At 44.2% G+C, this 11,404-nt stretch overlaps 1 protein-coding gene across 1 annotated transcript; it reads right to left on the bottom strand.

The window, feature by feature from the left end:
* Positions 1 to 639: 639 nt before the first annotated feature.
* Positions 640 to 11,168, bottom strand: LOC149275029 (protein Aster-A-like). Its single transcript, XM_089504977.1, has 18 exons — positions 10,908 to 11,168; positions 10,403 to 10,423; positions 9,830 to 9,914; positions 9,588 to 9,691; positions 9,046 to 9,141; positions 8,052 to 8,132; positions 5,768 to 5,883; positions 5,228 to 5,363; positions 4,846 to 5,047; positions 4,282 to 4,416; positions 3,970 to 4,088; positions 3,450 to 3,586; positions 2,956 to 3,059; positions 2,057 to 2,233; positions 1,660 to 1,744; positions 1,126 to 1,233; positions 884 to 1,004; positions 640 to 726 (listed from the first exon to the last, which is right to left on the bottom strand). Exons 1-18 carry the CDS (start codon positions 11,091 to 11,093, stop codon positions 640 to 642), a joined length of 2,100 nt encoding a protein of 699 aa, XP_089361103.1. The 5' UTR covers positions 11,094 to 11,168.
* Positions 11,169 to 11,404: the final 236 nt, after the last annotated feature.

Genomic DNA, 11,404 nt, shown 5'->3' with positions numbered 1-11,404 from the left:
GGCAAATTTAGAAACCCCCGATTATGGGTAAGGCCAAGGTAAACCCCATACTACGACCCTTAGCTGTATATAGATCAACATTTGCTTCTTATTGAAGATGGGTGACATTAGCTGTCGCTCCAACGGTCTTAATGGTCCACGTTTTGATGGTGTGGAGAATTCACAAGTTTGACAACTCCATATACCAGTATGTGTAAGAGGGAAAAAAATCAATGAAAGGGCACAACAATCTCAACCAACTCGTTTGCTACCAAAAAGGACCAGTTTTAAGGAAACTGTGAGGCTAGAATCCCCCATGGGGTGGGTTTCTGTTTCCGGCACTCTAGTCCACGTACGTGGGGGATACCTGTTCCGACATCTTCTTGGGAGGTCTCTTGCGCTTTGGAGCTTTCTCTCCAAGTCTGTAGCATTCAGTAAGCAGCACTCGAGTATCAATAGGACACGTATCCCATGGATATATATCCCGGTGGGATGTTAGTTCCCAGCTTATGAAACTGGAGAGTTCTCAGACAGCAGTGCTCTCACCAAGGAGGGCATCCACTTCCTGACCCAAAACACTGTGAGGTGTCTACGCATGGAGTGTGTCTGCATTTTCTTCTAAGGAATGTCCCGATGGATTGGCTTTTGTGGCAGTCTTTGTTATGAGAGGGCATCTTCCTTCAGAGGCTCTGAGGTGGGATCGCTGACCAGAACTCCTTGCTGCAGTCTTTGCAAAGACATCCTCATCTGGAGGACAGGTAGAGAAAAAGCAAATTATTTACAGTGTGGCACCGCTTGTATCTCACAGGAACCATCAGATGGACGTCCAGCTTACAGAATGATCTCGGTTTATGGCTTGGCTCCCTGGCTAGATGTTCCTTAAACTTTTGAGGTTTGTGCTTACCTCATCCAGAAGCTGTACTGACACTCGAAGAGTCTGCTTCCATTTCTGGACTTCAGCGCTGTGAAAGCGCTTCTGGAGTTCCAGTATCTCAGCCCAGTCTGCAGAGGTCTGGGGGAATTTCCTAGGGAAATAAAAGGGTGAGTTCAAATTCAGTACAACAAAAACCACCAAGGGTTTGGATACCCATGTCTGCGTCCCCCCAGTGGAATATTAAAGGAGGACCCCCGGGACAAATGTATTACCCTTGAGATACTGCGTAGCTCTGCCATGTTTGGAATGTGCGTGCCGTGTGTTCCAAAGACCAGAGACGGTAGAAAAGCATCATGTTCAGAACCACGAGGACCAGAAGGCTGCAGAGAAACAACGCTATGGGTTAAAGAGCACATTAGCTGCCGGATCACAATTTAATTCTGGCATTTTGGACGTCTGATGTCTTAATATGGTTATATTCAGTTTCTCTCTATTAGAGCGAAGAATGACAAATTTCATGTGGGGTTTCATGTGGGGTTAATTTGTTGTCACATGGATCCCAAACTAGAAGGAGTAACGTGGGTGAGAATGGGCTCTGGCAGCACAACAAGCCCCCGAAGGGTTAACTCAACAGCCTTTATCTAGAAGAGGGAAATGCTGAAATGCATAATATTACAGAGAGACGTTCCAGGCTTTCAGGTCTCTGCGGCTGTTTATGTGCTAATGGGACAGATCTATCACAGTACGCTAGCGTGTCTCACAGTTATGGGGCACGTGGGTAGCAGGGAGTGGGATAAATTACTCACACAATACTGATGATGAATAGAGCGGTGGGGATATTGTGGGTAGCCCCTCTGTCGGAGAGGTGGGATAGCTGGGATGAGATACTGCCTGGAAAACAAGAGAAGAGCCGGTGAGTGATGTTTAGATGCGTTGGGATAAACCTCAGCCTGTGCCCCGTGCCTGTCTTTTTGGTGGTCTACAGGGAAGGAGCAGGAGCTTTATGTCTCTGTTTGGAGAGTTCCCTTTCAGTAAAAAGCGAAACAGATAAATCCCATCTAATCTGCCCATTTTTCCTTGGTCTTGTCTTATCCTCAAACTCCTCCATTGGGTTGCCCTCTACCACTTCTGCTGGAAGGATGAAATCCATTAGGTTCTTCATCTCTATCCATGTTCGTCAGCGAGAAGGACTGATTGTTGTACCTGAAGCTCGGGAGGTCCGGGACACTCTCTCAGCCTCCAGTGGTGGAGGGACGGAGCTGAGCGGGTCGTTGTGGTGATTCTTCCAGCTTAAGGTGCGTTTCCTGCGCCGTAGGGATGGTTTCTCTCTGCCACCGAGCTCCTCCATGCAGCCCTGCTCAAACTTCACCACTGCCTCGGCTGAGGAGGAAAAGAGGCAATTAGAGTCAATGAAAAAGTATCAGAGACACGGGCAGATGTATTAAAGAACAAGAAGGGACACATATTCTCCCATGGTCTTCATCCACCCAATGGATATTGGGATTTGTGGTTTGTTAGTAGCTGGAGATGATCAGGCTGATCTATTACAAATATATCCAGTTTCACCACATCTCTGTCATTTTAATATCTAAAATGTATTTTTCTGGAACCTTCCTGTACAAGTAACAGATATTTGGGTAATAGTATGACAAGATCGCAAAGAAGGAAGATGTTGGGTAATGAAAATTTATTCGAGATCCTTTACTTTGGTCCCAACACTACGAGCAACAAAGTATCAATATACCAACTAACATTCTTTTTTTATATTTGCCACATTTGAATTGGCCAGTCAGTCCTTTTGTGCCGATCGGTAAAGATAAAGACCATCTATTTGTTGTCCAAAAGTCAAAAACACAATTTAAATAAATATGGTCTTCCTCCAAAACCCAGCCTTTGGAATAAATTGATTTTAAAAAAATGAGTATTGAGATAAATGTATCTAGTTTCTTATTCCAATATTATATTCTTTCACTCGCATTTTTAGGTAATTACAAGAAGTTTGGACAAAACCCATTCCACCCAAATGTCACCTATTTGTTTTACGGCGAAACCTTTGGAGGCTACCAAATACTCGGTTTACCAAATGATTTAAAGGGAAATACCAAGCTGGCTGAAATGCTCCTCCATTCCGCTCCAGGAGTTCTTCTCGATGATGGCTCGTACCAGACTCCACGGCTGCTTCCTGTAACAGATCTCTGAAGACACCCTGCGGGGGACGCGAGTGGCAATCAACACAACAGAAATTCTAATAATAGAGTGTCTGGAGTGAGACAGAAGTGTCACTAATGGTCTTCGGAAAACATTGTTTACTTAACACATTCAGTGTTTTCTTAATTTTTCCTTAATTAGAAAGCTGGGGTTTTACAGGACATAATGGAGATGCTGATAAAGAAGAAAGTTCTGATTTCGGTCTTCCATGTGAAGCCGTGAGTGGGTACACGGGCTTGGGGAATAACGGAATGATGAATAATTGTGTGTGGAACAATGAGTGGGCGCAGATACTGAGTGATGTTTCATACGTTGGTGTAATTAGTGGGCAGATAACGAAATGCCTCTGGAGACGCGTGGCTCTGGGGTGGGCAGTGTCACTGGGTACCTGAGACGAGCCTTGTTCTTGCCCACGCTGGAGATGCAGTACCGATGAGCTGTATAGAAATAATCCTGGTATGGGATGCCCTGAGTAATAACCTGGGTGTCCATGACACACATGGACCCCTTCAAGTTGTACACAGTCTGCAAAATAAATGGGATTTGGTGAACAAACGATGTCATGGAAGGACGTGGTAGAACCCGTGATGAGGCCCACTGCTCTATCCCCAACGGCAATGGCATGTAAAAGTATATTTAGTACTCATGAAATATGTATCTGGATGAGATTCCTAATGGCATCACAGTGTCTGACAATGCTCAGCGTTTAACCGGTTTGGAGCCAGCTGGGACTGTTACCTTCAGCTCCTTCAGCTTTTTATATTTACTATAGAATGTAGGTACAATCATTCCATTGGAAATAAGGACTAGTAATGAAGATTCCAAATGGAACTGTTTAGCTCGATAAACTAGGCGTTGATGTGTAGAAGTGATAAAAGATAGTCCAATTGAGGGCTGATGGGTCTCACCTGGGTTTCCACTGCCGGTGCTGATTTTGGTCCCAGCGGGTTGTTGATGGGTATTGTGTAATTAATAACACGGGTCTGCTTGCCGCTGCTGTCCCTCACCCAGGGGTTCACCATGACATCTGCATATTGAATTATAAAGAGACAAACGGTTGGGGAGGGGGTAGCAGAGATCACCAAGAGAGCCGTGGTTTGGCCAACTGGGTGTCTTACATTCTGCCCTTTATCAGGTCCATTACTTTTAGCTACAAGTCACAGGAGATAAAACTCATAAGGAAGGTCATTCTGAAAATACTCAACCAGGGGAGCTCTGACCTGTGAACTTTCGCAGCTCCATGAAGTCACTCATGAAGCGAGTATCAGAAGTTAACGTGTGCTGCAAGCGTTCCGCACCGATGTGATACACAGCATTGATATGAAGTCTACCAGGAAGGTCTGCAGAGAGGGCATCTTTACAGAAGTTGCCAGCATCTGAAAGAGAAGATACATGGTGTAAGAAATAAAGGTTAGAGTCAGTCCAGGCACCAGATAAATGCCAGGTCACATTTATTTAAATCCTGTAATATGAGCTCACCGTTACTGCTACTAAACAAGCACAAAGGACACCATTCAGGGCCAGCCCTAGGCCTAGGGTGACATGGTTGGGTTGATGTATGGACATAGGGTGCATTTTTTTATACAGACTTAAAGATCAAGTTTTCCCCTTGACCTGTATGGAGCCTACAGAGCGTGGAACACGCAAACAAAAAGTTTCACACGTGGACCTTTGGGGAGATTCCTGGGACTGTATTATACAAGCTAAGCTTGCGTAGACGGAGGTGGTGTATAGCTGCTGGTCTGCCGGCTGGGTTTGGTGGTGGGTGACACAGACTCACTGACCTTCATCCTGCGTAGAGCTGGGCGTTGAGCTGTTACTGGGGTCGGTGGGTAGATCCTCGTTGCCCAGGAGGTCCAGAGATGGCAGAGAGTCCAGCAAGCCTGTGGTGGCCATCTCTGAAAGAGGAGTCACCGTCTGACTGGAGGAGCCATCCAGCTGAGAGTCTGACAATGCATCAGACTGCCCGGTAGGGTCTTCCGCCATCTAAAATACACCATAATTCGCTTATTCAGTATACCAACTATACCACAGAATGCCACAAAACAAATGACAGTGTGTAGACAACACAAGGGGTATAAAGAGCCAGGAGGTCTAATGTCTCACATTTTCCAAAGAATCTATATACTTCTTGGTATGGAAGACATAAAAAATGGCGGGGCTTACGGTTAACATTCCGTCGCTGCTGGCAAGAGAAGTGAACGAGTCGGTTGCTTGTAGTAGAGGGCTGGTACCGAGTTTAGTTTCTCCTCTGGACGATGTATCACTCAAGTCAGTGCACTCAGGATACTCCTCGCTCACACTAGGGGGTTCCGACAACACGTATTACCCACATATAAACAATCAGGAGAGCCAATAAAACCCACTTTTACTAATAACGTGGAAGTACGGATACATTCGTCGTAAATGGGAATTCCTGTGAAATTTCATATAATCATAAGAAGGTTATGTTTAAAATGATCTTCTGGTTTGATTAGTATGGAACTCTACACAAAAGGATGTATGGAATTCTTATTATCTGTAATTGTATCTACTATTATGGAGGTCACCATTTCAGGTTATCATGTGTTGGCTGCCAGCCACGCCCCCAGCCCCGCACAGCACTTGGATATTGCTTTATGGCAGAAGATTTTACAGATTGAGGTTGAACTCGTCGATCATGGAACCTTCTTCGTCCATGACATGATTTATCTTTCCAGTACTCACCCCAAGCCATTCAGTAGTTCCCTGGGAGACACATAATCGTCATCCTCGCTGGTCAATCCAAGCTCCGTCCCGTAGCATTGATGCACAATATGCCACAACTCCCGGGGGGACAGCGTCTGTGGGTGAAAGAATTCGAGGGAATATAGAACTGCATAGCTTTTTGATCGAAAAATGCTCTTTTATATATATATATATATATATATATATATATATATATATATATATATGCCACCAGCGTGCGGATTTCCACCATGTTCTCCCGAACACAACCTTGGAGCGATCATAAAACGGTATCTTTCAACTGGACAATCCCTGTTATTATGCGTGACGGATAATGAACAGACCAGGAATGGGAGTTTTCTTGAATTGTCCTCTTTTTTTGTTTTAGATTATATCATCAAGAAAAGCCTTCAATAAGGAAAAGGGGTAAATGCCGCGTTATCCACCAGGTGGCGCTAAAACACAAACAGTTTTGGCACATTTCTGGAGGGTCTCCGAAACGTATTAACCCCATGCTACTCCACGTTGTGTAGGTGCTGCATAAAAAAAAAAAGAGTTTCTGCCCTTTTTTGTAATTTTTAAAAGGCCAAAGGTTGAAAATCTAATTAGAAATAATATAATATATGATTAGTAGCCCATAACCAGTACCAATAAATGGTGTCCAATATCGCCCTTGAATAAGAAACCTGTACATTCTGGGGATAAATAGATTGTGTTGCACTACTTGACATCATCATCTCATATTTATGGCACGGTATACGATTCTACAGGTTATCAGATATGAACTTCGCTCCTTCCCACGGGTGTTGGCGCACCTTTATCTTACATTCTCGCACGGAGGACTCCTCCTTTTCCACAAATCAAGGGGGAGAATCTAGATTATAGAGTCCAATTAATAGACATATTCTATGGCGGTAAATAGATATTGGCAGTCAAGAGTCATGAGTGTCATGATAACGACCTCTATACAGTTTTAGAGGTCGTCAGTTGTTATAAGTAGCGAGATAAGAATTAAAAGCATAATCATATAGATATGGGGTTGATGTCTACAGGACAAGAGTCACCAAACTGCACCGGCATGATACGTGTTTCTACTTTCAACCCCTGTTGGAGTTTAAGAGCTTCCAAGAGCTGCTTCTTAATGTAACATAAGCTAAAGGGTGGTAGATAGGTGGAACAGCCTCCAAGCAGAACTGTTAGAAGTTAATACAGTGAGGGGATTTAAACACACATGGGATAGAATGAGAGGGTGGTAGACAAGTGGAACAGCCTCCCAGCAGAAGGGGTAGAGGGTAATACAGTGAGGGTATTAAAGACATACGGCTCCTGAATCTAAGACGAGACCAACGACTGATTAAGGTTTGAGTCGTTACAGCAGGAGAAACGGGCGATTATCTGTCAGAAATTGTGAATAAACCTCTGTGTTCTTCTCAGAATCTTTTCTTTCTGGTGACAATAGGAAGCAGTCGCTACAAAGTATCCAGGACGCGTGGTACGTGTTAATACAATTAGTAATAAAGTGTGTTCACGGTAATCAGATCCCCATTGTCAAAGAATATAATTTAATTATTTAACAAAACGCCTCGGGGGTTCCAGATTGTTTAAACACGATTGTCATTTTCTTGGTGTTAACAATTAACCCCATCAGTGGATGACGAAGGAAGACGGAATCAGAGAGATAAACATTCCCCCGATACTCAAACAGCCGCGGACTCCCATGGTGCTCAGACGGCTTCATGGGGTTTTAATGTCAGCCACATGAATATTAGGGCTAAAATAGTCATTATTAGGTTTTTGAACACAATTTAACAGGATCCTCAAATTTTGGTGAAATATGTCACAAAAAAATGTGTCATAAAAATGATTTTAAGGAAAAACAAAGCAAAATATAATTAACTGGCATTTAAGTTATGTGAAAGGAGTATTTTCCACCATTACATCATGGCTATGGATGGGCTTCAGTGGCCCATGAGTAGAAGCCAGCTTGGTCCTTCCCAAAAGCTTTTTGGATCCTCAGATCACAGCAATGCCCATTGAAATTCACTGAGACAAAGGGTAATTTTGGGGGAAATACAAAGTATTTTGGATTAAACGATTGACAGAAAACATAGGAGAAAAGTTTTTGGAGGACCAGGAGAGGTGGGACAGGTAGCCCCTCTCGTCCAAGCCTGGAGACACCTAAAAGAACATTCCGAAAAGATTTGTGTCTTGGAAAGTCTAGTAACGGATCCTCTGAGATTTGAATTCTTATGCATTAGGAACATCTGGGTCAGGAAATCCTTACCTTGTCTAGAAGAGCATTTTGCCAAAGGCGAAAAATCAGCAGGAACGAGCGGTCTCTGGCCCCGAAAGACGTGAAAAAGTGCTAAAGGAGTGAAAAAGAGGAAAATACTTTGAGAACTAGAAAAAGGATGGTTGAAGTACCTTCACAAACCAGACGTAGACCATAAGGGACCCACAGAGACTACTCAGCCCCTCATGTGACCCGCGGAATATACCGGCGGAACCCTGGCGGTACCTTTAGAGGCATCACATGTATCCACATAAGATACACTAAGACAGAACCCATGATCAGAAACTAAACACACAACAGACCGACACAACCCCCCCCCCAGTTATTGAGAGGACCCACTCGTCACCCACTAACAGCGGCATCCAAATACATACATCACGCGTTCGTGGGAGTCTGGAGAGCTACGCGACCGAGAGCTTCCGAGAGACTAAATAAAGCCCCGACGGTGTGTGTGTGTATAACTAGGCAGATAAGGGGTTAATGAGAAACTGAACTCTTCATATCACTGATAACATTGTGTCGATATTTACACACAGTGTAAAGTTCAAACAACTCCGCGATAAGTATAGCCAATTCTGTCATGCTGATGGGATGGCACCGGGTCAAGCGATCACGCGTACCACCTCGTGCCAGGAGTGCCCGACACGCTGGAAGATAAGAACGCTTGTCGGGCTCGCGCATGGTCAGGACACTGAGTACCAAATGATTTATTTGACCATGCGCCTCATCCAGCTAACGCATTAGGAGAAGGAGAGACAAATCACATCCCCTGTGCTAACACATGCCATGGACACGGGAAGTGAGTCCAGGCACCAGTATCATAAGCAAAGCAGCACTGGGATTTATTAACCCTTTGGGGGAGACACTGGGAGTTTGGGCAATTTTTTGACTGATGCACTCACCACCCAATCCAGTCTCCTTCTTACGGGTGAATCCGGTAAAGAGACAGTTGGGGGTTACTCTGGCCCCCCGTAAAATCTCTTACCTTCTCATTTTCAGTGCACACTTGGATGGCGTTGGGGATAAGCTTTGCTGTTTTTTCTTTCTTTATACATCGGATATCTTTCAGCTGGATGGTAATCTGAAAACATAATAGAAGCCTCAGTACATCAACATTTGTCTATCACCAGTCCTGTCCTGTTGCCCACCATTATCACGTAAATCAAGATGATCCCCCAACCGGAAAGGTCCATTACCCTGGACACCCACCACCCAACGACAACCCCCACAGATTCTTTACTGTCTCTCTCTGCTTTTTCTAGAAAGATCTTCCATAGCTACTCATTGGACAGTTCAACTGATTAATTCTAGAGACACATTTTAGAGATAACTGATACAATTGTAAGAGTTTCAAACAAGAAGCTACAATATGGATACCAAAGATCGTGTTAAGTAAACTGCTTCTAGACGGTAGACCAAAACTAGACTAAAACCATTTAACATTTTATGTAAAAAAAGAGATTAAAAGGATAGTGACCCCTCTATGTTAGCGAAGGGCATGGTGTGACATTGTAACATTGCACTTACTGTAGTTTCCCAGCGGAAGATGTTGCTATAGAAACAGATCCAGTTTTCTGATAAGTAGAGTCTTCCCTGAAGTAAGATATCTTTCTGCAGCGCGCAGGAATAATCTGATGGGGCAGAGAGCAGAGGGCACAAAGAGCAACTGGTTGAGAGGTGAGAACACAAAGCCAAATGTCTATAGTTCTATGGTTAGGAGTGATCTATCTAGATGTGATGAGAGTGTGAATAATAAGACGCTCGCGTACCCACAATCAGGCGCTCGGAATCTGGGAGTTTCTTGAAGATTTTGCGGAAATCCTCGTTCCGTTGCTTATAAGTTGGGCTTAACATCTATGAGAGAGATGGGAAGTTAGTGGGGGAGAGACTGCATTGTGAAAACAGGAGAAGAACAGTTAAAAAGATGTTGGAAGGAAGAAGAATGGAAAAGGAGCTGGCTTGATGGATCCAAGTTCTAGGTGACCTCTTACCAGTCTGATCTGTGGCATGGTCTAACCTTATGCCAGTGGGTTACTTAACTTGGTCCTATGGCTGTCATCTTGTCAGATGACACATGACCCAACATGTCTTCTTCGATGTCATATATCTTTAATAAAACCAGCAGCTCGAAGCTTAGACCATGATATCTACTCATGCTATTAGACATCAACCATTCCTTGCCTAGAACCTTGGTAAAGTCATAAGCAGACAAGGGATAGAAACAGGTGGAAAAGGAAGGAGAGATGGGATAAATGAAAGGAAGAGGGAAAGTAGATGAAGGAGAACAAAACGAGAAGAAAAGATGAAAAGGAACGTGTCCCGACAAATTAAAAGATACTTACACTGTACCAGCTCTGCATCTTCTGCAAAGAAATAAAAAACAATGTTACCCAACTCTAGAGGAGTCAATGACGCTCAATCACATTGAACATGAGGATTATTGGAGTCTTAATTGGAGGACCCCTACAATTGTGTGACCAGCATCGAGCGAGGTGTGGGGAGACACCCTCGCCTATTTATATTTTTATTCAATTGCATCTATGAATTATGAACACCAATGAAAGAAAATGTCACCTAACCTCTTGCCAGTACGTTGGTGAGCAAGGTATATTGATGACGTTTTTTTTAATCTATACGTGCTATTATGCCATTTGTTGGATGAGGGATTCTCTATAGATACATCCTGACCAGTTAAAGGCCAAAGCCATTTGGTGGCCACCATGAGCGAGCCGCTACGTAAGGTTTTCACATTATACTGTTATCGTGAAAGATAAGTCAGCTACTTTTGCAAGTTCAAAGGTTGCCTTATCTCAGGCCATCAGGCAGCCGAGAGAGAACCGTTCTCACCTTGCTGTTACGTATAAATCCTCGGCCGCTGAATTGAGGCGGAAGGGGTGTCCCGGGCTGCGAGTTGGTTTGCGTGGGAAGTTGGGCATTGCACTGGTTTATAGGCAATGCACCAGGAGGTGGTGAAGTCGGAGTGTGAGTGTTCGGTGGCCGCTCCGCACTATTCTCTATACACTTTTCCACCATGTTGTCTACCTCTCCGCTAGCCAGACGCCTCCGCACTGCAGGGGAGTTACTAGGGGTGCTGCGGGGGGTAATACTGCCGGTGCTGTGAAAGACGAGACACATCAAAATTAGGAGGTTTTAAGTGTGGATGACTTCAGAGAGACAGAGGTACAAACAGAGAGACAGTGGTTATGAGTAAATGAGACCATTGGGAATTAAGATATGTCATCCCTGCTGGAGCCATCGTCGATGATGAACCGTGGGACCATGAGAGCAGATTTTAGCAGGTATTGGGGGAGACTAGACAGCTCTTAGACTGACACGCAGCTCAT

Source organism: Sceloporus occidentalis, unplaced genomic scaffold (genome assembly GCF_023333645.1).
Source record: "Sceloporus occidentalis isolate IW3139 unplaced genomic scaffold, rSceOcc1.0.p SCAF_302, whole genome shotgun sequence".
Classification (NCBI taxonomy): domain Eukaryota; kingdom Metazoa; phylum Chordata; class Lepidosauria; order Squamata; family Phrynosomatidae; genus Sceloporus; species Sceloporus occidentalis.
The sequence above is the reverse complement of the archived record's forward strand: the minus strand, read 5'-3'. Positions and strand labels throughout refer to the sequence as shown.